The sequence below is a fragment of the Danio rerio genome, chromosome 12 (genome assembly GCF_049306965.1).
Source record: "Danio rerio strain Tuebingen ecotype United States chromosome 12, GRCz12tu, whole genome shotgun sequence".
In the NCBI taxonomy this organism is placed as follows: domain Eukaryota; kingdom Metazoa; phylum Chordata; class Actinopteri; order Cypriniformes; family Danionidae; genus Danio; species Danio rerio.
Window position 1 is genome coordinate 28,020,001 of NC_133187.1, and position 24,951 is coordinate 28,044,951.

The 24,951-nt window shown below is 35.9% G+C and overlaps 1 protein-coding gene across 29 annotated transcripts in view; it reads right to left on the reverse strand.

Moving 5' to 3' along the window:
• The window catches only part of usp54b (ubiquitin specific peptidase 54b), a 189,847-nt gene that overhangs the window by 26,794 nt on the left and 138,102 nt on the right, over positions 1–24,951 (reverse strand). For all 29 annotated transcript variants that reach the window (XR_012388023.1, XR_012388022.1, XR_012388019.1 and 26 more), the window contains 8 exons: positions 21,409–21,514; positions 15,044–15,190; positions 12,104–12,253; positions 11,853–12,024; positions 7,039–7,215; positions 6,293–6,905; positions 2,034–2,161; positions 1,749–1,907 (listed from right to left, as the gene is read on the reverse strand). Coding sequence is in view for 14 of the 29 variants with exons in the window: in XM_073918497.1 (XP_073774598.1) it covers positions 1,749–1,907; positions 2,034–2,161; positions 6,293–6,905; positions 7,039–7,215; positions 11,853–12,024; positions 12,104–12,253; positions 15,044–15,190; positions 21,409–21,514 (1,652 nt within the window). In the remaining 15 variants the exon portion in view is untranslated. The remainder of the gene's footprint in view (positions 1–1,748; positions 1,908–2,033; positions 2,162–6,292; positions 6,906–7,038; positions 7,216–11,852; positions 12,025–12,103; positions 12,254–15,043; positions 15,191–21,408; positions 21,515–24,951) is intronic.

The window sequence follows — 24,951 nt, forward strand, 5'->3', positions numbered from 1 at the left end:
GTTGAGTATTGGTGCTCTATTTAGGGTGCGCCTATTTACCATATGTGATATGAGTGAGAATTCAATGTTTTTATAATTTAATGATCCAGAGACATTGAACTAAATGAAGGGTTGCAAAAGAGTAAGGGATACAATTTTACTTTCCCTTTTTGACCCAGTTTCGGAACTTGTTTGCTTGTCTCCCAGTTTATGGCCAGGTTGGTGTTAAATTTGTTCAACTTTTACTTCATCTGCTAAATAAAAGTTTATACCAGCCTAAAGTGGTTTGCTGGCTTAAGTTGGTTTAAATTGGTGCTGGTAAACCGCTCTTGGTTATACATTGATTCAACATTTACTTTAACTGCTAAAAAAAAGCCTGAACCATGCCAAAGTCATTTCAAGAGTTCACACTTAGCAGATGATTGATTATAAAGCATGTTTGGCATGCTGTCCCAGGAGAGAGCCCTGAGCTCATAAGATCATCAAGCTTGGGGCAACCTCCCATTTGCAGGGCGAGAGGGGAGTTTGAGCTCAGGTAGCTCTCGAGAACTCGTCTGCTGTTTATAGCTAATGACTAAATAGAAATTACTATGAAGAGATACTAGATGACTAGGAGCACATCTATGGTGCCAATTAGGATTAGTCAATTGACTTAAGTTGCATGTCTTTGGGTGGTGGGAGGAAACCAGGGGAAACACACTCGAGCATGGGGAGGATATATAAAGTCCACACAGAAACGTCGACTAGCCTGGTAAGGACTTGAACAAGCTGCTGTGAGGCAACAGTGCTAACCACTGGACCACCATGCCACCCATCAAGGAAAAGGGGGAGTAGGGGTGAAAGGGGAATTCTTCAAGACTAAGATAACTGTGGAAAGAAACTCTGGTTATTTATAGTGAGTAAGAAATCATCTGATTTGTGAATCATGTGTTAGTTAATGTGGGTCCAGCTGTGGTCAATCATAAGCACATGATCCTCTAGAAATCAGTTTATAAACAAACTTCATTTGCTGGTTTTAACTACTCTGTCAGTATATGGCCAAATTAGTGTTTAAATTGGTCCAACTTTTGAAGAAACCTAAAAGGGTTTGCTGATTTTAGCTGCTTAAAACTGGTTTGCTAGTCTCCCAGTAAATATGACCAAGTTGGAGTTTGCTTTAATTTCCCTGCTAAGTTCAAACCAGACAAACCTAAATAGCTTAGACCAGTCTTCAAGAAGATCAGTTAAAAACTTTTTATATCAAGTGACTTCCAATTTTGTTGTACTGATGAATGGAACCCTATAAACTGGACACCAGTTTTAAGAGGTTAATAAATTGGTTTAGCTAGTCAGTCTGATCATCTGAAAAGTAAGCCAAACCTCTTAGAACCATCAAAACAGTCCAAGCTTCAACAATTAATCAAAAAAATCTAAAACGTTGTGTTCCAATATATTAGGCTATTCTAGAAACCAGACTAAAGTTTGTTTGTTATAGCTGCTTTCAATAGGTTTGCTGGTCTCCTAATATATTGCAATGCTGGTTTTTGGAATTTGGTTTAGCTGAATAGTCATTTAATTTGTGGTCAATCTGAACAGACAAGCCTTAACAGTCTAGTTATAAGAATGAATAAATGTAAATCAAAACTCAACAAACATTACCAGTAGACTACCATTACAGTCTTACATAGCCATGGTGGGTGACCAGCTAACCACTTTAGGCTGATTTAAGCTTATTTTCTAGCTCCTCTCACAGTTGGTTGGAGCATTTTTTGGCACTGTGTGGCATTTACCCTGGTGCTGAAGTTCATCCAGGTCCATGAATTTGCTGGGTCTGGGATTAAAGCCCTGCGCCGCTTCTCTCTCCTTCTCCTTCTTCCTCTGCAGCTCCTGTTGCCTAGCCCTGCGAGCAACTTCCTCCTGCAATTCATCCAGCTCACTACGCTCTTCCCCTACAAATATAAAACAAAGACATAAATAAGTAACTGAAATATTCATGTCGCAGTTAAAGACCTGACACGAACACCTTGTAGAAATAGTAGGTTAATGCACATGGGCACAGACTAGCGGTGACTCACCCAAACTTAGCGCAGCGCTGCTCCAGGTGGGTGATTTGAGGTCCTGCAGGATGGCACTGCTACTTTTGGACTTGGGCACAGTGCGCCAAGATGGTCCAGACGTTACAGGCCTCTTATTTCCAAAGTCCCTGCAAGTGGAAGAGAGCAAACGATTGAGAACTTAAATACCATGAGCGTTAGTTACAAATACAGTACAGGTTTAATATATGATACAACCATAAATGGATATTTGGGCATTTTCTGTACTGTAGGCAAAATACAATTAACAAACACTGATTAACAAACACTAACATCACAAAATACAACTAACAAACACTCTCATTCTCAATCATATATCTTAATGAAGAGAATATGAACCTGATTTTGTATAGACATACAGTGTAATAAGTTGACATACAGTGTAGATAGTTGAGCAAAATTTAAAATGCTGCCATCAACTCACCCTTGTCATATTCTGTTGAACACAAAAGAAGAGATTTTGAAAAATGTTGAAAAATTTTAAGTATTGAATTCCATAGTATTTCTTTTTTTCTACTCTGAATGTCAATGGTTATTTAAATTCAAAATATCTTCTTTTTGCTTAACAGACTAAATAAACTTAGACTTGTTTGGAACAAGTCAAGGCTCAGTAAATAAAGACAGAAATTAATTTTTTGGGTGAACTACCCCTTTAAGCTTCTGCATCATCTTAACAGTACTAATGCATGTAAATATCTGTAAAATAATCATACTTTCATTCATTTATTCATTTTCCTTTGGCTTTGTTTTCCTTTGGTCACTCACTGCAGCTAAGCAGAGCTGAGCCGGGTCAGTACCTGGATGGGAGACCACTTGAGAAAACTAGCTTGCTGTTGGAAGTGTTGTTAGTGAGGCCAGCAGGGGGCGCTCAACCTGTGGACTGCGTGAGTCCTAATGCCTCAGTAAAAGTGAAGGGGACACAACACTGTTAGTGGGCACCGTCTTTCGGATGAGACGTTAAACCGAGGTCCTGACTCTCTGTGGTCATTAAAAATCCCATGGCACTACTCGTGAAAGAGAAGGGGTGTAACCCCGGTGTCCTGACCAAAGTCCTCTATCGGCCCTTATGATGATGACCTCCCAATCATCCCCATCCACCGAATTGAATCTATCACTGTCTCTCCACTCCACCAATAACTGGTGTGTAGTGAGCGCACTGGCACCGTAGTGATGTCCATAACAAATTTCCTGTCAAGGACAATAAAGTTTTACTAACTAACTAACTTTATTCATCAGGGGTCACCACAATGGAATGGACTACCAACTTATGCAGCATATGTTTTACACAGCTAATGCCCTTCCATCTGCAACCCAGTGTTGGGAAACATCCATACACACTCAATCACACTCATACACTACGGCCAATTAAATTTATTAAATTCACCTATAGCGCATGTTTTTGGACTGTGCGGGAACCCGGAAAACCCGGAGGAAACCCACGCGAACCTGAGGAGAACATGCAAACTCCACACAGAAACGGCAACTGACCCAGCTGGGACTCGAACAAGCAACCTTCTTGCTATGAGTCGACAGTGCTAACCACTGAGCCACTGTGTTTCCCTATAATCATACCTATGTAAATATTTTTAACAGACATAAGCCTGAGAAAAATGCCTATGCATATCCTCCAAAGCACACATTCTGGTGTTTACCTCTGCTCTATATATAGATCAGCAGTATTTACTCACCATACAGTAACATCTGTCTGTGCGTTAGATTGCAAAACAACAACTATTCAGAAGTAGCTGATAACAGACAGAGAAAACTATGAGCCAGATTTACCAAACAGGACAAATTACCAGCAAATCCCATCGAAACATAGATGGGGGTTTTACAAGTAATATACTGACAATGAGAAATAAAGAAGACTTACCAGAGATGACAAGGACAAGGTGTGTATAATATAGTTCAAGTTTCTAAGTGTATATGTTTACCTAATAACAACATCAGCCTAAAACTTGTTAAGACATGCTTTTTGGACCATTAATACAATACAAATGCAAATACAAGCAAACGGACTATCCTAAGGAAGTAATATTGCGTGATTCATTTAAACATCAAAATAGGGTCAGCTGAAAAAGCACTGTGTCAACACTTTTTCAGCAGTACTGTTTCACTGTGTGCCTTTAGTAGCTAAATCCTGATAGTTTTTAATGCCAAAAAAAGGATTTGTTCTGGAGCAAGCTGTTAGTAAATCTGACCCTCTGTGTCTGCGGTCTGAGGCACATCATGGGTTTGGAAATGCTTATATTTGAAAAAGAAATGACAACACATATAATTTGAAAAGATTGCCAGTACCTGATGAAATATTCAAGAGATATGACAAAATTGTCTGTGCATCTGAAGAAGAATTATGAGATTTACCAAATTACTGCATTTTGATAAGTTATTTAACAGTTACTTTTTTGTATTTTTACTTAAAATGCAAACTTATCATTTAAACTCTATTTTACATTTTTAATTACTTAATTTAAATTTTGAAAAGTGATGTGTAAGAAACAAAGTTGTCCTGAGCAATTCCTATTATTAGTATCAGTATTTCATCTGGAGAAATTATTATTCTTTTAATTTGGCTGGAATAAAAGTAGATTTTAATATTAATATTTTAAAGGTCAATATAATTAGCCTGCTAAGATTTTTTTTTTTTTAATATTTAAAATGTGATTTTAATTAGTATTCAGCACTTTAAGCTGAATACAATTATCTTGCAAAATAACTAGAAAAATATTGTGTAGTGTCATTATGCCAAATACAAACAGCACATGGAAAATATTTGAAAAAGAATTAAAAGTGCTGATGATGTTGTATCACTATTTTATTTTGTAAACTCTATACATTTTCTTTTTTAAAACTAATGTTTTCTACACCTAATGTACCTCACTGTGTGCATTGCAAATTTTATGTTACATTAGTGTTTCCTTTTCTTTATTGATAATACAAATAGCTAAAAAAGGATATCCAGAAGATTATGAAATATATATATATATATATATATATATATATATATATATATATATATATATATATATATATATATATATATATATATATATGAAGAGATGCATAAACCTTTAAATGTCATCTGAAATTTTCCTCTAAAATTTGCATTTTTATCAGGCTCCTGTGTGTATGTTCAGTAATATCACATTTATGAAAAGGTAAACAAATTTGAAAAGATTAAAAAAAGATTAAAAAAATCATTTTTGATAGAAATTTCAGAAGGCACTTAGAGGATTTTGCATCTGAACTCTTCATATATAAAATTAATACCGTTCAAAAGTTTGGGGTCTGTTTTTTTTTTTTCATGCTTTTTTTCATGAAAATTATTTTGTTTATCAGGGTGGCATTTATTAATTGTAAGACATTTTTTATTGTTAGATTTTTATGAATATTTTATATTACTGCTTTCTTATTTGTATGTAGTTACAAATGAAATGATTACTCCAGCCATTATTGCTTTTACAAGAACGTCACTGGTTCAAGCCGAGGCTGGGTCAGTTGGCATTTTTGTGTGGAGTTTGTATGCTCTCCCCAACTCGCATAGGTTTCCTCTAGGTTCTCAGGTTTCCCCCACAAGTCCAAAGACATGCTCTACACGTGACTTGAATAAACTGAATTGGCTGTAGTGTATGTGTGTGAATGAGTGCGTATGGATGTTTCCAAGTAGATTGCAGCTTGAAGGGCATCTGCTGGATTATTGGGCAGTTCATTCCAATTATTAATAAAGGGACTAAGCCGAAAAGAAAATGAATGAATGAATGAATTAATTAATTAATTAATATTAGAGTGATTTCTGATGAATCATGTGACTCTGTAGACTGGAGTAATGAAGCTGAAAATTCATCATTAAAATCACTGGAATAAATTATTAAATTATATTATAACTTACTTTTGAGTAGTTATTTTATAGTGCAATAACAATTTGTAATGTTTAAATTTGTTCTGTATTTTTTAAAAATGCAGCCTTGGTGAGCAGGAGAAGCTTATTTTAAAACATTTAAAAATCCTATTGACCCCAAACTTTTGTAGAGTATTTATAAATAGAGAGAGGGGTTGATTTAGTGAGCAATTAAAATGAAAACGTTCATGCAAAATAAGCCTAAAATTATTAGAAATAATTGATTAGTCAGTATAACACTGAATCAATTCTTATTACAGAATTTCTTCTATTATTGGTAAATTGCTGGCTTTGAGAATTGACTTCAGTTAGGTTTGTTCAGTTTGGCGAGTTGCATTGTTACCTGTGAGCACTCGAGTTTGGGTTGTCGCTGAGGGGCATGTCCATGCTGATCGGGCTGTTGCTGTTCCTCTCACTACTTTCGTAGCCACTCTCCATCCTCTGGATCAGCCGAGGCTGCTGTTCTACACCTCGTAAAGGTGGTGGGTTTGGCACATGCTCAACTCCCGGCTCCACCGCACCCCCAGAGCCATCGGTCATATCCCCCGTCTCTCCTGCTGCTCCGTTTGATCCCTCTGCCACAGCCACTGAGACCAGCTCACCGTGCACTGGTGACATGGGGTCTTCCGGCAGAGGGGAAGGTCCAAGCGTGGTGTATCCCACAGGCCGATGTCTTTCCCGGCTGAAGATGCTGTCGATGTTCAGGGCCTCTCTTCTGGGTCTCCAAGTGGGGCGATAGCGGCCTCCGCTGGAGCTGGATTTGGACTCGCTGCTGGTGCTCTCGTCCTCCCAGTCTCTCGCTCGCGCTCCAGCTTCCGAACCCCCCACGCCTGAGCTAGAGGACGATGAGAGAGGTCTGCTGTGGATCATGTTCACAGTCTCTTTATAGTCCTGCAGATGGCCAGTAGAAGAGGGTCTTGGCGTGCAAATAGGAGTGGCCTGGTCTAGAACCTCCCCTAAAAAATAAAGTCAGAAACAGATATATTTTTCTGAAAGTTGCATGTAAATTTATCAGGGCACGTGGCTTCTTTGTTTGATGTAGCGTGACGCTGTGGCTGGTGGCATTTATATTAAAGAGCGCATGTGTACCTGCAGTGTCCATGCTGTTCTGGGAACCGCTGCTGTCCTGATTACACACCACAGTTCCCTGAGAGTCAGAAGAGAAATGGGAGGCCATGGACTCATGGTGTGATCGAGAGTGCTTGTAGCTGTAGCTGTCTGTGGAAGAGTCTGTGCGAGTGTCACTTGAAATTGAGGGCTCCCGTCCTGAAAACAAAATAAACACATAAGGGCATTTAAAACCGAGAAAGTTAGCTTTAGAAATAGCCAGCTCCTCAAAGGCCACATTTGAAGGTATAGCTCTCTTTAAAAAATAATATTTCTTTCATCATTTACTCACCCTTGTGTAATTAAATAAAGGTTCAAATTACTTCTTTTCTCTAAATATCTTTTACTGCAGAGTTTTTATTATAATTTTTTTACTTGTCTAAAGTCTGACTCTCTTAGGGCCTGTTTACACTAATATGTTTTAGTTTTAAAACGACATTTTAGAACAAAAACAATCCACGTATCACCTAATGTTTTGGATCAGTTCTCCATCCACACTACACCACTGAAAAAACACACATCACTTGACCACACACACTCTGTCATGCGCTGCAGCATATGTGTGCGTCTGAGCTTCAGGCAGTCAGCGGGTGCTTTAAGCAGAGCTCCCCAGGTGAGAGCTGTGCACATCAGACGGTTCACCAAGAATCTACTGCTGGATCTAATCTCACTATATTTATTAAACGTGATATTTCATTTATCTTGTCAAGGACGCAGTTACGTTATAGGCTCTGTTTTGTTAAAAATATGGGTCACATGTTATTTTGATTTTCCGTTTTTGTTGAATTCTCATTAGATTATAAGTAGACTGTTACATTGGAGTTAGAGTTGTGGTTAGGATTAGTGTTAGTACTTATCCTAATTGCCAAGTTTCTTATAGTCAGTTAAATGTCTGTTGACGGAGCAGTATCAACAGATATTAAGCAGATAGTCTACAGTACTAATACTCAAATGGACCATCAAAATAAAGAGTTACCTAAATATGCATACAGTAAAGATGACAGTCATACAGTATACATTTGCAGCTACACAATGCCTCAACATTTTTGGTGTTTTTTAAGTTGTTATTATGAAAATGAAAATAGGCAATTCCTTATATCATGTTTTCATTTTATTGTGAAGAAAGTGAAACAACTTAGCCAGGGTGATGTGAATGAGGTTATACAGTACACTGTTCCCTTTGAAAATTTAAATGGTGTGTCCTCGGGAGTTTGTTTTCCATATCAAAATTGCAAAGTCTGAACTCACAAGGAAAGGATGCAAGACTGAACTTTGTGTAGGCTACTTAATATTGAGGAAAAAACCCAATCAGTAAGGGTAATGTCTGCAGCCACATCTCCGTTTTCAGATGTCTCTGTTTTCTCCTATCCACACTGAGACAGAGCAGGAGCATTTTAAAATGAAAACAGTTCAGCGTTTTTAAAAAGCTCATTTTTTGGCGTTTGAAAACTCCTGTGTAGTGTGGATAATGGCGTAACCGTAACAAAACTTATGCCCTTTAAAACTAAAACGTAGCAGTGTAAACGGGGCCTAGGATCAATGCTGACATAGATTCCATAAGCGATCGGTGTGGGCAGGCTCCTGCTACTCTGCTCCACATGTTCTGGACATGTCCAAAGCTCTACATGTACTGGTTTAGTTTTTTTAGACCTTTTCTGAGGCATTTGGGGTTGTAGTAGAGCCATCACCAATTCTCCCATTGTTCGGGAATGCTCCTTTGATATTAAGACAAATTAAAATGTTAGCCTTTGGTTCTCTTCTGGCTAGAAGACTGATTTTGTTAAAATGCGCTAACATACCTTTCTAAATAAATGTAAATAAATGAATTTAAATAAATACAACATGTCACAAACCAAAATGCCATTTGAATAAAACCTATATAGTCCCTTCAAGCTGAAATCATGTCTAAATATACTTTGGAGTCCACTTGCAGGCCATTTATAGTTTTAGAATTAGAACAAATGACTAAAGTGAAAAGAGAGATGGAGTGCGAGAACCAAGATAGTGAAGCACTGATTCATAGAATGATATAGTAAATGATTTGTGAGGTATTTTGGGCTGAAATTTCACAGACATAGCCTGTGGACACCTGAGAGTTATTTTAGATCTTGTAAAAAAAAGCATAATATGACAATCACAATGAGAGTAGACAAAATTTTCAGTCTTCAAAAAGTATTTAAAAGCTCTATAAAGGATGTCTCTGTGATTTTTGCACAATATTTCAGGTCTTTTTAAGCAATGTTTTTAAACCAGAGCCAGTGCCTGCTGTAAAGCTTCAGAAAACTGCCTTAAAGACATCAAGAATTATTATAAAATGTTTTAAATTGTGAAAAAACTGTGCGTTAACAACATGCAACCAAAGAAACAAAATACCAAAAAATACTCCCTTTCAAAAGTCAGAAATGTGCACTGTCTAAAAACCTCAATATGCTGTATCCAGAAACTTCATTTTATTGTGTTTGGACCTGATTTTTTTTACTTTCTCTGTTTAACTTTTCTGTTTATGCCTAGCTCTAAAATACCTTATTATTTATAAACAATGGGTTCAAAATTGGTTTAAAAATCCTCATCCCACTGAGTCCACTGAGTATTGTTTTAAAAAGGGTGGGCTTTAGGATTCAGAAAGTTTGCGGAACACTGTTCTAAAGTCATACTTTTTTTGTGTGAGATACAGAATGAAATTGAAGGCATTTTTCACCAAGATCTTCCTGTTTAGTGAGCTGGTAAATCAAGAATTATTGTAGCAATCACTGGATTGTGAAGCAAAGTCATGAACCTGTTAACCAAATCATTCAAATGCATGAATGAATCACTCAGATCAATTTTCCTAAATCAGATTTTCAGCAACAACAAAAAATCTGATACATTCAGAAATCACAACTTTTCACAGGAACATCCCAAATGTGCCAAGGACTGTTAGAATGGGTGTCAATTAACTTAGTAAATAAAATACATAAACAGTTACTTTTGTTCAGAATCATAGGGTTTCAGGAAAATCAGAAGTCAAATGAGCACATCATAAGTGTTTTCAGTTTCTCAGATTCTCAATTTTCACAGAAAATGCTGCTCCTCATGACTTCCATCTCTCCACATGCTGTGATTTTGCACCAAATATGAAAATGCAATATGGATCAAACCTAAAGAGTGGTTTATAAAAAAATAATAATATAATTTTTATATTTAATAATATTTTTTAGCTCATAAGCCAAAATTAAAGCTAATAAAAGCAACTATAATAACTAATTTTATTAATTTACTGTATACATAATAATAATATTGTTAAATTTATAATAATAAAACTAACACTAAATATAATGTTAGATTTTTAATAGTAATAATAATAAAAATAATAATTACAATAATAATAATAATAATGTTTATTTTTATAATTTAACTAAGAATGGCATTAAGGATTACTTAATGTGTAATAATAGCTGCAAATTTACATTGAGTGCTTCAAAATTTGTTTAGCCTGTCATTAAGTAAGCCTTTATTTCCACGGCCAATATTTTTGTATGTTTCTTTTATGGAAAGTATTGGTCATTAGCGGGTGTGACAAAATTCTTTAGGGTTCAGAAAAACTAGAGCTGTGTATTGGCAAGGGGCCTCCCGATTCAATACACATCCCAATACATGGGTCCAGACACAATATATCATGATATATTACACTATAATACATGTAGCGACATATTACAATACTTTAAAAAAAGAGCAGAGGAGGAAGCAAGCGGCAACTCCCAGCTTTCCCTTGTGAAGCCAATACGGAAGTAACTGAAACTGCAAATCATCGACTCGCCTTAGAGGGTTGGCTCCAGGAAATCCAGAGCTTCTCTGACTGTAATGGTAAATTAGCTCATTTTACAGCTAATACAAACATGTTTACAGCCAGGTACAGAAGATGGTTTTGGTGCAGATAGCTAATATTACCCTTCATGACAACTGTGAGGGGGGTGAACTTTTTTATAACTCATAAGTTTTGTTTTTAATAAGTTTTTATTAAATCTGCATAATTAAGTGCATGGCCACTTGAGTGACAGCTAGGTCTCGCTGCTCGCTGTCTCATCACCTCAGCTGATTCCGGCTGATTAGCCGCTGAACTCAGCATATACATTTTGTTTTGTTTTATGTGGCTTTACACAGTCAATTGCCTTTTGGAATTATTTCCTACAATTATCAGATGATATGTATTTCCAGGTGAGTGAAATTGTATACTTATATACTTTGTCTATAAAGGTATTTATTTTACTTATAATAATAATAATAATGATAATTTATCATTCATAATTTTCTTTAGACCTGTAAAGCAATAATGTAATGAAGTATTAAAGTAATTTTTCTCCCAAAGAAAAGCCTGTCTAAGCAAAATGCTAGCAGGCGTTTGTAGCTTCACTGATGCTCCACCTCTTTGTTGTTTTTTGGTCACCCACAGTTGGTGCGATGACGTGCAAACAAAATGGCAATTGTTGGCCACGCCTACTTGTACCTTCATTTGTGCACAAAAACATTTATGGATTTTTTAATCCATAAAATAACAAAAAAAAAGTCTGATACTAGAAGCTAGAATATCAATATATTATCAAGGAAAAAAATATGTATATATATATATATATATATATATATATATATATATATATATATATATATATATATATATATATATATATATATCAATACTTTTCCACATCTCTAGGAAAGACGAGTGAACCATTCCTTTGTTTCCACAGAATCAGAACTTATACGTATGTTTTTCTTTTGTTTTGCTTAACCCTCTACCTCTCACTTCCTCTTTATCTCACCGGAGTCTTCGCTGTCGTAGCCGGCCTTGCTGCTGTGGTGCAGGTCCAGCTGTGCTGCCAGCATATCTTGCGAAGACACGGGTGTGCCACGCGGGTCAGCATACAGCAGCAATAGAGGTTGGTAGTGGCCTTTTATACATCTCGACACCACGTCCTTCCACTTGGGACCAATCTATGATCGTTCGGAACACACAGGGTTAAGCACAGGCTCTGTTCATTATTAGAAACACTAGAAGCAGACGTGTCATTACCTCCTTCACATGTGCGTCATCAAAGTACATCCATTTGCGTATCTTGGTCTGGAAGAAGAAGGTGGAGTAATGCTTGCCGTAGTAGCAAACCATGCCCACAAGATAGAGCTCAGACTGCTTAGCTCGTTCATCCGTCACACGGTAGAAGAGCTGGAGGACAGGCAGATAAAGCAAGAGCGGGCACATTTACAGTCTGCTATTTGCAATATGTTTCAGTTAGCAACAGGTACAGTAACTGTATTCTGCATCTGAGGGAATCTCTAAGCAATTCGGGTTAAAAAATACACTTACTTTTACTTTATGATTGTGAATTTGAATGAAAAGTTTTTAAAATGCAACACTTTAAAAGATTTGAGTTGAATGGAATTATTAAATTTACACGCACTCATATCTCATTTAACACAAGATATGTCTTTTGTTAGTGTAATTTCATGAACAATTTTAAATTGTGAAGAATAAATGTACTAATATTATGCATAAATGAGTGATAATTTGTATAGTGAATGTATTACTGTATATGACTATAGAAAGTCTTTTATTGCTTGGATACACACAACATTAGTATTTTCAGATGGATCAAATACAAATGTACTGTATTACTTTTTTATTTTAAACGCTTTTAATTATTTGATGGGTGTGTGGATAAACAAACAGACAGAGAGATTTATGGGCTGCACAATATAACATTTCAGCATCTATATCGCAGTTTGTGCATCCGCAGTAGTCACATGGCAAGACATACAATTATGGGTCTGAATTATGGTTTACCAGGAGCTACAGAATTGTATTTAATTACTGTATTTATAAGATTTATAGAAGGTTTTCTCACAATTTTTATCTTGTTTCTAATCCAAATGTCTACAATTTGGATTAGAAAGTTTCAAAGCGAAAACAAGAATATTTTACTTTTAAGTAAAGTTTTAAGGAAAAACTCTTAATTTGTTTCTTCTAAAGTTAAAAATAAAACAATATCTTTACTTGATCTGAGTTTTTTTTAGATATTTGGTCTAGAAAAGAGATAAAGCAAAAAATAAAAAAATTTGATAATGAACATATGATTATTCTTTTTTATACCAATATAAACTAATTTAAATTGCCTAATGTTTCTGAAAACACCTTGTACACTCTCAAAAAAAAAGGTACACAGCTGTACAAATAATGTTCCTTAATGAACATTTTTGTACCTTTGTAAAAGTTGTACCTTATATGGTACAAAAAAGATCTCTTTTGATACTGTTCTGTACCTTTTATGGTACAAATAAAATGAAGGTACACAATTGTTCTCATAAAAAGGTACATAAGTGTTGGACAACTTCTTTATTACAATATCTATAAAAATAAATATTACTGTAAAGGCAAAGTGATTTTATGAATAATTTTCATATTAAAACATGAATCAATATTAAAAAGTATATAGAAACTCATAGACTTGAACTATTAGGTTCTATTAAACAAGACAACTGGTAAAACAAAATTATACACTCTCAGAAATAAAGGTATGCGAGTTGTCACCGAGTTGTGCCTTTTCAGAAGGTAATGTACATGTTTGTACTTAAAAGGTACATATTGGTACCTCAAATGTATATATTAGTACCTACAAATTTTAAGAGGAACCCTTTTGTACTTTTAATGTGCTAATATGTACCCTTCAGGTATTAATATGGACCTTTTATGGACAAATTTGTACCTTTTGAAAAGGTACCAGCCCCGTGACCTTTATTTTTGAGTGTATGTATTGTAAACTAAACATTTAGGGCATTTTAATAAAGATTTGGTGAGCATACATTTTCATTATTGATATCCACACGTTTGCTTTCCACTATGTACGTTAGCTGGTAAAAGTCCAGCATATGCAAAGTGTTCATGCAGACATTTTACTATTGTAAAACAAATCAAACATTATGCAAATCTTTTGCATAATTCTAGTTCTATTTTAAAATTAAGTAAATTAAATTAACTTTTAAGCGATTACAAAAGGTATTGTGTGAACACTATAGCAAAAAAAAAATGTTTTATATTGTACATGTGAAAATGTTTTTCTGTAACAATTTTGTGAAAAGTGTTGTGAAATGTTTAGCAAAAAAGAGATCTTTTAATTTATTTATATGAGTATTTTTCCTATTGTAAATGAAAAAGGTGCATTTACACAATAAGAAACTTTAAAAAATGTTTAACTGTATTTGATGTTTTATATTTACTGAAAATAAATGAACACATTTTGGATCAACAGTAGCAAAATGCCCTTGAATAGTTCTTGAAGGAACACATTTGACACTGTTAAGGTACAAAGGGTCTTGTCACTGTAGTGGTACCTTCATGGATCAGATTTGTACCTTTGATGACGGTACAATATTGTATCTCCAGGTTTTTAAAAAGCAAAGGTACATTTTGGTTTCACATGATACAAATCATGTCCTTAAAGGTACAAACTCCAATGGTACAAATTTGTTTCCTTGTCTTAAGGTACAATTCTGTTCCATAAAAAGGTACTGCCCCAGTGACAAGGGTTTGCACCTTCTTTGGTACAACATTGTACCATTTTTCTGAAAGTGTATGCTAAATGCATAATATTAATATATTAGTAATTACAATGTGTTAAGTTGTCTTGAACAAATTAGCAATGATATTTTTTATTGTATTTTTTATTTCATTTTTTACTTTATTTAAACTGTTCATTCTGGGGGCTTTATCAGTTCAAGAAATACACGAAAGCTAAAAATAACACAGACTGCATTAAGAATGGCACACAGCCCTGGCATACATCTTGTGAGAAAGCAGTTGCACTAGCGAAGCCGTGGAGATATTGAATGTGACAAAGAGTACAGTGTGTTTCCTGCTCTTGTCCTGCACTGTGCGCAAGGCTCAAGGTTACTGCGCTGAAGAGACACAGACAGACAGACAAAGAGCAGTGTGTGTTGTTTGTGTGTGCAGGAGTCTTACATCACCCAAGCGTAGGCATGTGCCCAGGCTGTGAATGACATCTTCAGCCAGATCAGAGTGATCTGAATCCCAAACAAGACCGATGCTGATGATCTCCGGGCAGTTCATTAGAACTCGCCGAATCCGCAGCATCTCACCACAGTTACTCTGAAATCAAGAGATCAAAATTCATGATACTGAGGGGGGGGGGGACAAGAACTATCAATGCAGCATTTAGCTTCTCTGTAATGTAGAGTATATTTTGATATTATAAAACTACTAAACTACTACATTTTACTAAATTCAAATGAAATGCCTACATTCATGCATGTACAGTATACACACACATTCCATACATACACACACACACATATACAGTATACAGGCCTATTTAATACAGGTTTCTCCCAAAAGCATACAGTACTTGGGTTCACTATTGTTTATTCATTCATTTTCTTTTCAGCTTAGTGTCTTACCGCTAACTTATTTAGCATGTGTTTTATGCAGCGGATGCCCTTCCAGCTGCAACGTATCACTGGGAAACATCCATACATACTCATTCACACACATACACTATGGACAATTTAGCTTACCCAATTCACCTGTACCACATGTCTTTGGACTGGGGGAAACCGGATCACCCGGTGGAAACCCATGCAAACTCCACACAGAAATGCCAACTGACCTAGGCTTGAACCAGTGACCTTCTTGCTGTGAGGCGATCGTGCAACCCATGGTGCCACTATGACGTCTAACTTCTTATTAAGTTCATAAATTTCAAACTGTATTTTTAAGTCACTGAAGTCACTGTGTTTTCACACAATGTGTAGTAAAAGAGCCAAGCTGTTCAGAAACTCTTAAACACTGCATCAAGAACTACCCACACCATAAACACTATACTGTGTTCACTTACTCAAACTGCAGCCTGCACAATCGGACAACTCCACGCCTCCATTTTGCGCTATCAATTTGATGTCCATATATCACACAGTTCTAATCTCAATCAGATGTGCTTGTGTGTATGAGAGAGAGGCAAAGAAAAAGGTGAAGTAGAGATGAAAGGAGCTCTTCAAACGGGGCAGCGCAGTCCAGCAGGGCCTTCTGTTCAGCACCCAATGTTCTAGCTGTGCTCTTTGAGTCACCGCCCTCCGCCGAGAGCTTTGGCAGACACACACGGAAACAGGCATGGAGACGGGCACCACTGCCAGCTTGACCTCTTCCCTTAACACAAATAAAGCTAGCCGGGCACTGCTTTTGTGCAGTGGGCACAAGGCTGGCACCAGACCTGAGCAGGAAGGAATTAGACAAAGATCCCAGCTCTCTCTCTCTCTCTCTCTTTCTCTCACTCTCTCTCTCTCATTGCCTCAATCACTCCATCGCAGACAAATACACAGCCAATGAACAGCCAGAAGCGATGAGCTTTGGGACAAACACACAGTGCCCCATTAGAGTTTATTGTTCGCCTCGGCTCTGTGGTCTGCACTGCCAAGTGCTGGCAATCCAGACAAACACATGCTTTCAGGGCCAGGCCACTAAGCAACTAAAGAGCAGAGATGTTGCAGAACACCGGGATCCCAGTTGCATTTCAATAGAGCCATTTCAGGAACTTCCAGAGTCAGAAAAACACTGAAAATGTAGGAAAACTTAGGACAGCAAAAGGAAATCCATTGCTTATATACCATAAGATATAAATAATAAATTATGTTCTAGAATAGCCTTGCTGAAAATTTGCAGAGCTCGGACATGTTAGGAAATTTTCCATTACAAATCTGCATAAATTGTTTTCTGGTATTATTAAAATGTCAATAAAAAACAATTGCAAAAGAACAGTGTTTCCATTAACCAAGCATTGATAGCAAGACATCCATGTTGTAAAATTATTTAATTAATTTAAACAATATAAAAGCACATAAATGGAGAAAAATGGCTAAAATTATTTTAAAAACCTGATATTTTAAGCTATTTATTTATTTAATGTTTTAAAATAAATGGCAGTTCATTCCGCTGTGGCGATCACTGAGTGATAAAGGAACTAACCCAAAAAGAAAATAAATGTTTTAAAACAAAATCAAATAAAATATTTAAATATTAAAATATTTCTACAGAACAATTTGACTCGGGAGCTGGGCTGGCATTGTTTAAAAACAATTGGAACAAAAAATAATCATTATAATCATAATTCAACTACAATTTCATTTAACTACATTTTAAAAATCAAACCAAAATGCTTTTTTATCAATTGTATATTAAAATGAATGTTTACAAAATCATTAAAAAAATGAAGGCATGGATGAAAATCTTTTGCAAAGGTCACAAAAGAGGAAGAGCATTTTTGAGTTCAGACATGCCAGGAATTTCATTATAAATTTGCACAAAATGTTTGTGGTATTTTTAAAATGTCCGTAAAAATTTACAGCAAAAAGACATGGGTAACATTAACCAGGCATTGATAGCAAGGCAAGCGCCCTGTACTTGTGAGAGGCCACAAATGTGGTTTTGCTTTTCTCCTTCATGTCTGCTTCCAACTATTGCTCGGATTCTTAAGATATTATATTTTTCATTTTCTTTTCAGCTTAGCCCATTTATTAATCAGGGGTCGCCACAGTGCAATGAACCACCAACTTATTCAGCATTTGTTTTACACAGCGAATGCCCTACCAGCTGCAACCCATCACTGGCAAAGACCCATACAATCTCATTCACACACACATATACTATGGCCATTTTAATTTACCCAATTCACCTATAGCACATGTCTTTGGACTTGTGGAGGAAACCGGAGCACCCGGAGGAAACCCACACAAACACAAAAAACAAAAAAAACAAAAACTCCACACAGAAATGCAAACTAACACAGCCGAGGCTCAAACCAGCAACCTTCTTGTTGTGAGGCAATTGTGTTACCCACGGTTTCACTGTGCTGCCCTCTTGAAATATTTCTGTAAATTATTTTTAATTTGTCTTATGTTTAAGGAAGAAGTTTGATGAAGGAAGTCTCATCTTTGGTGCAGAGATACTTATCTTTTAAGAATGATCTTATGACTTTTTATATATGCCATGTAAACCTGTTAATACATAAATGAATTTAAAACCATTTTCTGAAAGTTTACATTTTCAAATTGCCTGAAAAGCCACCTTATGTAAATGCAAATATTTTATGAACAAATGGGCATTTTTTGACAATCCAAGCATTTTCATTAAGCATATCTTCAATTCACAATTTTAAGCATCATATGGAAACACACATTCTGTACAACTTTAAAGGGTTACAATTTTTTAATTATGTTACTACTGTGTTTTTTTTAATTAATTGGGTTTTTTGGTCCATAAAATTGCTCTTGGTGCTCCATATGATCACAGTTGAACCACTAAAGTTTTTCTTGACGTCTTATGACTGTTGCCGTCTATGGAGGATGAAAGAGCTCTAGGATTTCATCTAATTTCATCGCATAAAATAAGAGTAATTAATCATTTTTGGGTAAACTAGCCCTCTAAACCTTAAGTAAAGATGCATCTCAAGGTCTAACTTTCATAAAATGCATATTATTCCTCCATACTACAGCCATATTTAACCAAATAACTGTTTATGTTTGCTTGAAATGTCATGAACAACAGCTACACTAATTATCCTATCCTATTTGCTTTCTATTTTTACCTCAGGATACCCATCCTGACATAACAAGAGATAACGATGCCAACACTAAATCAACTTGCAAAGGTCCTTACATTGTAATCATGATCACAGAATACAATGGTGAAAATAACCATCTTCATCTTGCTTAAATGCTGCATGTACCTACTGCTTGATTGTATCATCCTAAAACAGTACAATTCTGCAATGCGGATAATGCTATGACACAGTAACCTCTAATAATAACCACATTACCCTTAATTGAAAATTAGAAACATTTGTTGTGTAAAGCTGCTCTGAAATGATATGTATCACAAAAAGATCTATACAAATAGACTTGAATTGAATTTAATCCAAAGCTGATATGGGTTTCTTGGGAAGAGCACTGGATGATGCAGCAGTGTGTTCGGATGATGAAATCGTATGCCTCCTGTGGCGGGGTGAAGGAGCGCAGTGTGTGGTAAGAGCTGATCAGCAGCTGGTGTGTAATAGTGCACGACTGCATGCATGTGTGTGTGTGTGTGTGTGTGTTTGTGATGGGGGCCTGCCGTCTACAGAGAGAAGAAGAGCAGTGAGCAAAAGACTCTCTCTCGGGTGAAAAACAGACGGTCTTTATGCTTCCACGTGAGCAGCAGAGCTTAAATGAGAGTGTCTGGGTGGCTTAAAAATCATTGCGGTGGAATCAGTCGACTGAAAATCAAGTAAATGAGCAAAATTTAAATTCAAATGTAAGAAAGTGACATTATTGAAATAACGTAGGCATCACTTGATTTCGTCCAGTGTAACTTGGATTTAAATTTGGATGGTGAATATTAGGATGTTCTGGGACCATATCACATATTCTGTGGAGAGAGGCGCAGTGGTTAGCACTGTTGTCTCACAGCAAAAGGTCGCTGGCTTGAGTCCCAGCCGGGTCAGTTGGCATTTCTGTGTGGAGTTTGCATGTTCTCCCCGTGTTCACCTGGGTTTCCTCAAAGTGCTCCAGTTTTCCACACAGTCCAAAGACATTCACTATAGGTGAATTGAATAAACTAAATTGGCTGCAGTGTTTGTGTGTGAATAAGTGTGTATGGGTGTGTAAAACATATGTTGGATAGGTTGGCGGTTCATTCCGCTGTGGCAACCCCAGATGAACAAAGGGACTAAGCCAAAGAAAAAATAATTATATTTTAGTATATAGTATAGTTTGGTATATTTTTAAAAAAGTTAAAAAGAACATATAAGGTTTTAAATTGACTGATCAAGAAAATTAAATATTTTTAATTCATTTAACCAATAAAAAATGTATATGTAAAATAAAATACTGACTCAAAATAATAAAATAAACTGATAATAAAACTTTTTATTTCATTCATGTTTTAAAATGCAATCAAATAAAAAAGCTAAATAATTAAATATTGAAACATTTCTACAGAACATTTTGCTTCATGGAGCTGGGCTGGCACATAAAAAAGCAGAAAAAACTAATTGGAACAAAAAATGAATTGTTATAATTATTATTATTACTATTTCATTCAGAATGTTTTAAAAGTAAATTAAAATTTAAAATCTAAACATTTTATAATTTATTGTTTATTAATTGTTCTATTTATGCTGATATCCTATTCACCTTATTCTTCGTGTATGAGCTGGCGCAGCCATTTGAATCTTTTCGTCTCGAGACTTTCGGTCTCATTCACTTCCATACATTATTGGACATTAAAAACAGCTCGCTCCGCTGCTTGATGTTACAAACTGATATTTTCTTTTTAAATGATTCTGCTTTGTCTGTAGTGTATAGTCATCCAAACAGTTTGTGGAGCAAGTAATTTGATTGTTTTCTGCAATTTATTATTCTGATCATTTCTCCTATAGGCTGCTGAAGTGGAAGTTCTAAAACAATCGCAAAAACAAACACTTCTACTTTGAAGAACATAATCAATTCATTCAGTTTAAAAAGGGATTATTTCCCTAAAAATGTAAATGGGCCATCTTTGGGTGGTTATCCTTTATGGATAATTGACTTGCACAAATTATCTTTTTTTTTTTTTATGAGACCTTAATGGTTCTTTTTTTTAACTCTCAAAGTGCTGTAAGCATTTAGTTTGCATTTTAAAAATAGCAAAGGACCAAAATAGCAACAAAAAATATCTTTCTTTTTTTTTACTAAAGTAAAATGTAATTTGGATAGCTTGTAAATAATTCACTAAATTAGTTTTTTAGTGAACAATACAGGAAAGTGTCACCCCTAGTCCACAGGGTCTTTGCTCTAGCAATCAGATTTTTTTTCTATCATTCATTCATTTTCCTTTGGCTTAGTCCCTTATTTATCAGGGGTCGCCTGATATGTGGAATGAACTGCCAACTATCTTAGCATATTTTTTACACAGCGGATACCCTTCCAGCTGAAACTCAGTACTGATAACACCCATATACTCTCGGATTCATACCCATGGGAAACCCAAGCGAACACAGGAAGAACATGCAAAATCCATACAGAAATGCCGGGACTCCAACTAGCGAACTTCTTGCTGTGAGGTGATGGAGCTAGTCACTAAGCCACCATGCCGCCCATATTTTGTTTGTTTGTTTGTCTAATAAAAGTAAATAGTCTCAAGAGAAAGCCAGTCACTACAGTGTTTATAATGCTGCCTCCTTTTCACGTGTTTATCACCAACTGACCCACTCACATGCTTTATACCAAACACAGTGAAACTAAAAAATAGAGTTATAAAGATTATATTGAGTTGCTGAGCAAAGACAACAGACAACTCACCGGGCAGTTGCGCAGGTCACCCATGGTGCTGGCGTTGCGGAGAAGCTCTCCAAACATGTCAGGGGTGGGCTTCTCTTTACACTCCAGCATTCGCACCGCTTGGTTACTGCAGCAGAGAGAATAAGAGACAGACGTGTCCTCAAGCACCAGTATTAACAACACTGACAGTATTATACACACAGTTTTACCCACAATATACATTTCGGCTTCCTATAGCAAGAAAAGGATCTGCAAAGTTACAAAGCATGAAGTTTCAGTCCTAAGGGAGTAATTCTTGATTTCAGTAAGTGCTGTTTCTAAATTCTCTCAAAATTCTTGATTGTAGTCTTGATTTTCTCTTGGGAATGAACACATCGCAGTATCCAGAATTTAAGTTATTCTGACAAAGCTGATTTCACAGATCTAATATGTTTACACTGTTTATTAGATTTCTTCATTAACTGTTTACATTCATCAACATAATATAATAACCAACATATTTATGTAAACTTGTGCACTTGTGACATAACCTTATGTTTCTTTGTACAAAAAAGACATTAGTTTAATGCTTGATCAACACATTGTTTAATAGCTGGCTATCTATGCACATATTTCATGTCTCACACTCAAAAAAAAAAACATATGTCAGGAGTTTCACCTCATGCTGATTTTTTCCTTGTTGTTACCCCACAGACTAACTAAAAACTTTTAAAAAAATAAGGCAATTATTTGTTGGTAGAAAATGCTACTGTAAAATTATGCTATATGATTAACAGTAAGTTTCCTTAATTTATACAGTGAATGACCATAAATTATTTCAGTTACTTTCAATTAAATTCCTGCACAGCAATTCACTTTTTTATAGGTTATTCAGTTTTACTGTATGCTACATCAAATTTTGATAAATAATGTGCTCTATATTTCTGTGTTCCACTGTGTCAAGTGTCTTTGCCAGTGTTTTGAGTTTACAACAAAAATGAGACAGTAGTTTAAACTCACACTCATTCTGGGAAGAAAACGGTAGGAACTGGCGAACACTCAATAAATTTGCTCATAAAATAAACACAAAACAAAAGTAAATCTAGAGCTGCTCCACAGGACTTGAGACTTGTTAAACACTCCCACCATTGGCCTCGTTCCATTCCCTCTCCTCTCGGCCAATCATAGATCTTACACTCTGTGCTGTCGCAATGTGTAGAGTAGTTCCAGTACATTTTTTAAAAGGTGCGCATCAGGATCTGCGTTAAAGTACAACAAAGGGTATGAGTCTGTGCAAAGGCTATGCCGGACCAACCGCATGCACTCGATGCAGAATTATAAATAAATTAAAACTACATCTGAATCTGAACTTTTGATCATTTCAAAGGTATGTTTTATAGAATTTGAATACAATTCACAAACATCACAAACAGGCCCGTAGCCAGCCAGGTGAAACCGGGTGGATCTTTTTTTTTTTCTCAAAAAGTGGACCTTTTTGCAGTTATAAGCCTCATTAAGGTTACTATTGAATTATGATAGTTATGAACTGCGTTTTAGTGACGTTTTAAGCACTATTTTAGCTGAAATAGACTGTCGGATGGTATCATAACCAAAAAAAGTATATTTGAAAATTCATGGATAACAACAATGGATGTTGATCTCATGAAAAATACTTGTTTGCATTGGCTAAAACTGATAGTTGAAGTCACACTGAAGCCACAGCCAACAGAGGATTCTGCTTGGTCTTAAAACCTTTTTTTGATGGTTTATTTTTACTATTTATGATTGCATAGCAGTCAAAATAGGACAAATTAGCTCATGTTTGGGACAAATTCCGGACCTTTGTCAGTGAGGGGTGGGTCTTTCGAACCACCTGAACCCCCTGACTACAGGTAAGTAGCAATTGTGGGTGCTGTGATGACCCTTTTCTTTAATGGTGGTTGGGAGAAGCAGCTCATTTACATTAGTTTAGTTTAAAAAAAAATCTAATAAATAAACTTGCACTAACTTAATGCTTACCTAAGTTTAATTAAATATTTTGAGTGCTGTTTCCACAAATGCTTATGTGATCTGAACTTATCAAGTTTTAGAATGATTTGAGAGGCATTTTGAGCTGAAACTGCAAAGATTTCTAAGAATTATATTACATCTTGTGAACAATAGGATCTCTTTAAAGGTGAACTTTAATGGAAAGTATATTACTAAGTATTTACACATTTTATTCAGCTGCACCCTTAAGTCTACATGAATGTTAAATACCATCACTAGCTTACTTTTCCCTGGAAGACATCAGAAACTAATGTAGCAGCTCTTGTTTTTCGTTCCATTTCCACATGGTCTCCATCAGGACAAAAGCCGCAGGCTTGCACAGAAATCTGCGTACTTTACTGGCTACTGTTTCCTTAAGCAAAGCGTGATAGCATCCATTTGACATGCAGCATATCTGCACACATGAAGCGTCTGTCAGCATGTCTGTGTGGAGGAAATGTGCCAAGACAGAGCCTTCGAGGCTAAATACAACCTATACACAGACACTAATTTAGATCAAACAGACAAGCCTACCCTTTTCTCGCTGACTTGCTTTCAGCATTATTCAGAGTGCTTTACTGAAATGTTTAATATGTTGTTTTTAAATGCAAACATACTGACTCCTACATTAGTTTTACATTCATTCAAGTTTCATTTCTTTTTTTTTTTTCTAAAAACGTTGCAGTTCAAACATCTTTACTCTAAATCTCCCTTTTCAAGCACCTACTCTGTTCTGATTGGTCAGATGGCTCAGTCTGATGTTACTGGTCGACCACTTAAAGTGAATGTTGATATTATAATGGCTATTAGTATAATTATTCTATTGAAGTGCATGCAAAGTGCAGCTCAGAAAACAGCATCATCTCAACGTGACAACAACATGAACCAAACTCGAACCAATGTTGAACTGGATGTTTTCACATTCAGCCAATGAAAACAATACGCTGACATAGCGCAAATCTGTTACAAACTAAGGCAGGTTTATGCAGATGGATTAACCAATGCTACATTATGTATGTAATTATGCAGGTAATATACAAAAAATCATTATATAAGCCACTTTGACCTTGAATTGCTCTTCACTTTGTTTAGCATTCTGTGTTTATAGTCTCTGATTACAGCTCATCATATTCAACGCTGTTAAGGGGGTGGCTGGCATCATTTTTTTATTTTCTGACATGTTCCCTGCATATCCATCCATCTATATCAGCCACCACCATCATAAATCTTATGAATATCATCATTTGGAGAGTGACACTTGATGTTAATATGAACTATCTGCACAATTTATGGATGAGTTACAAACTGCATGATGTTACAAAAAAAATCAGATCCATTCCAGTGTCTAAAACCTAGGAGTTTCATTGTTTTCTGCAATATGTGTGAGCCGGGTTTAGCAGCTTTGTTTCTAGATAAAAAACACTGAGTTAGGATTTTGAGCATATTGCCCTAGTCTTTGTTTTCTGATGTGTGTGTGTGTGTGTGTTTTTGTGTGTGTGTGTAGACGTGGCTCCCCGCTGAGAGTGTGTGTTCATTTTGTGTGATTTTCCAAGGCTG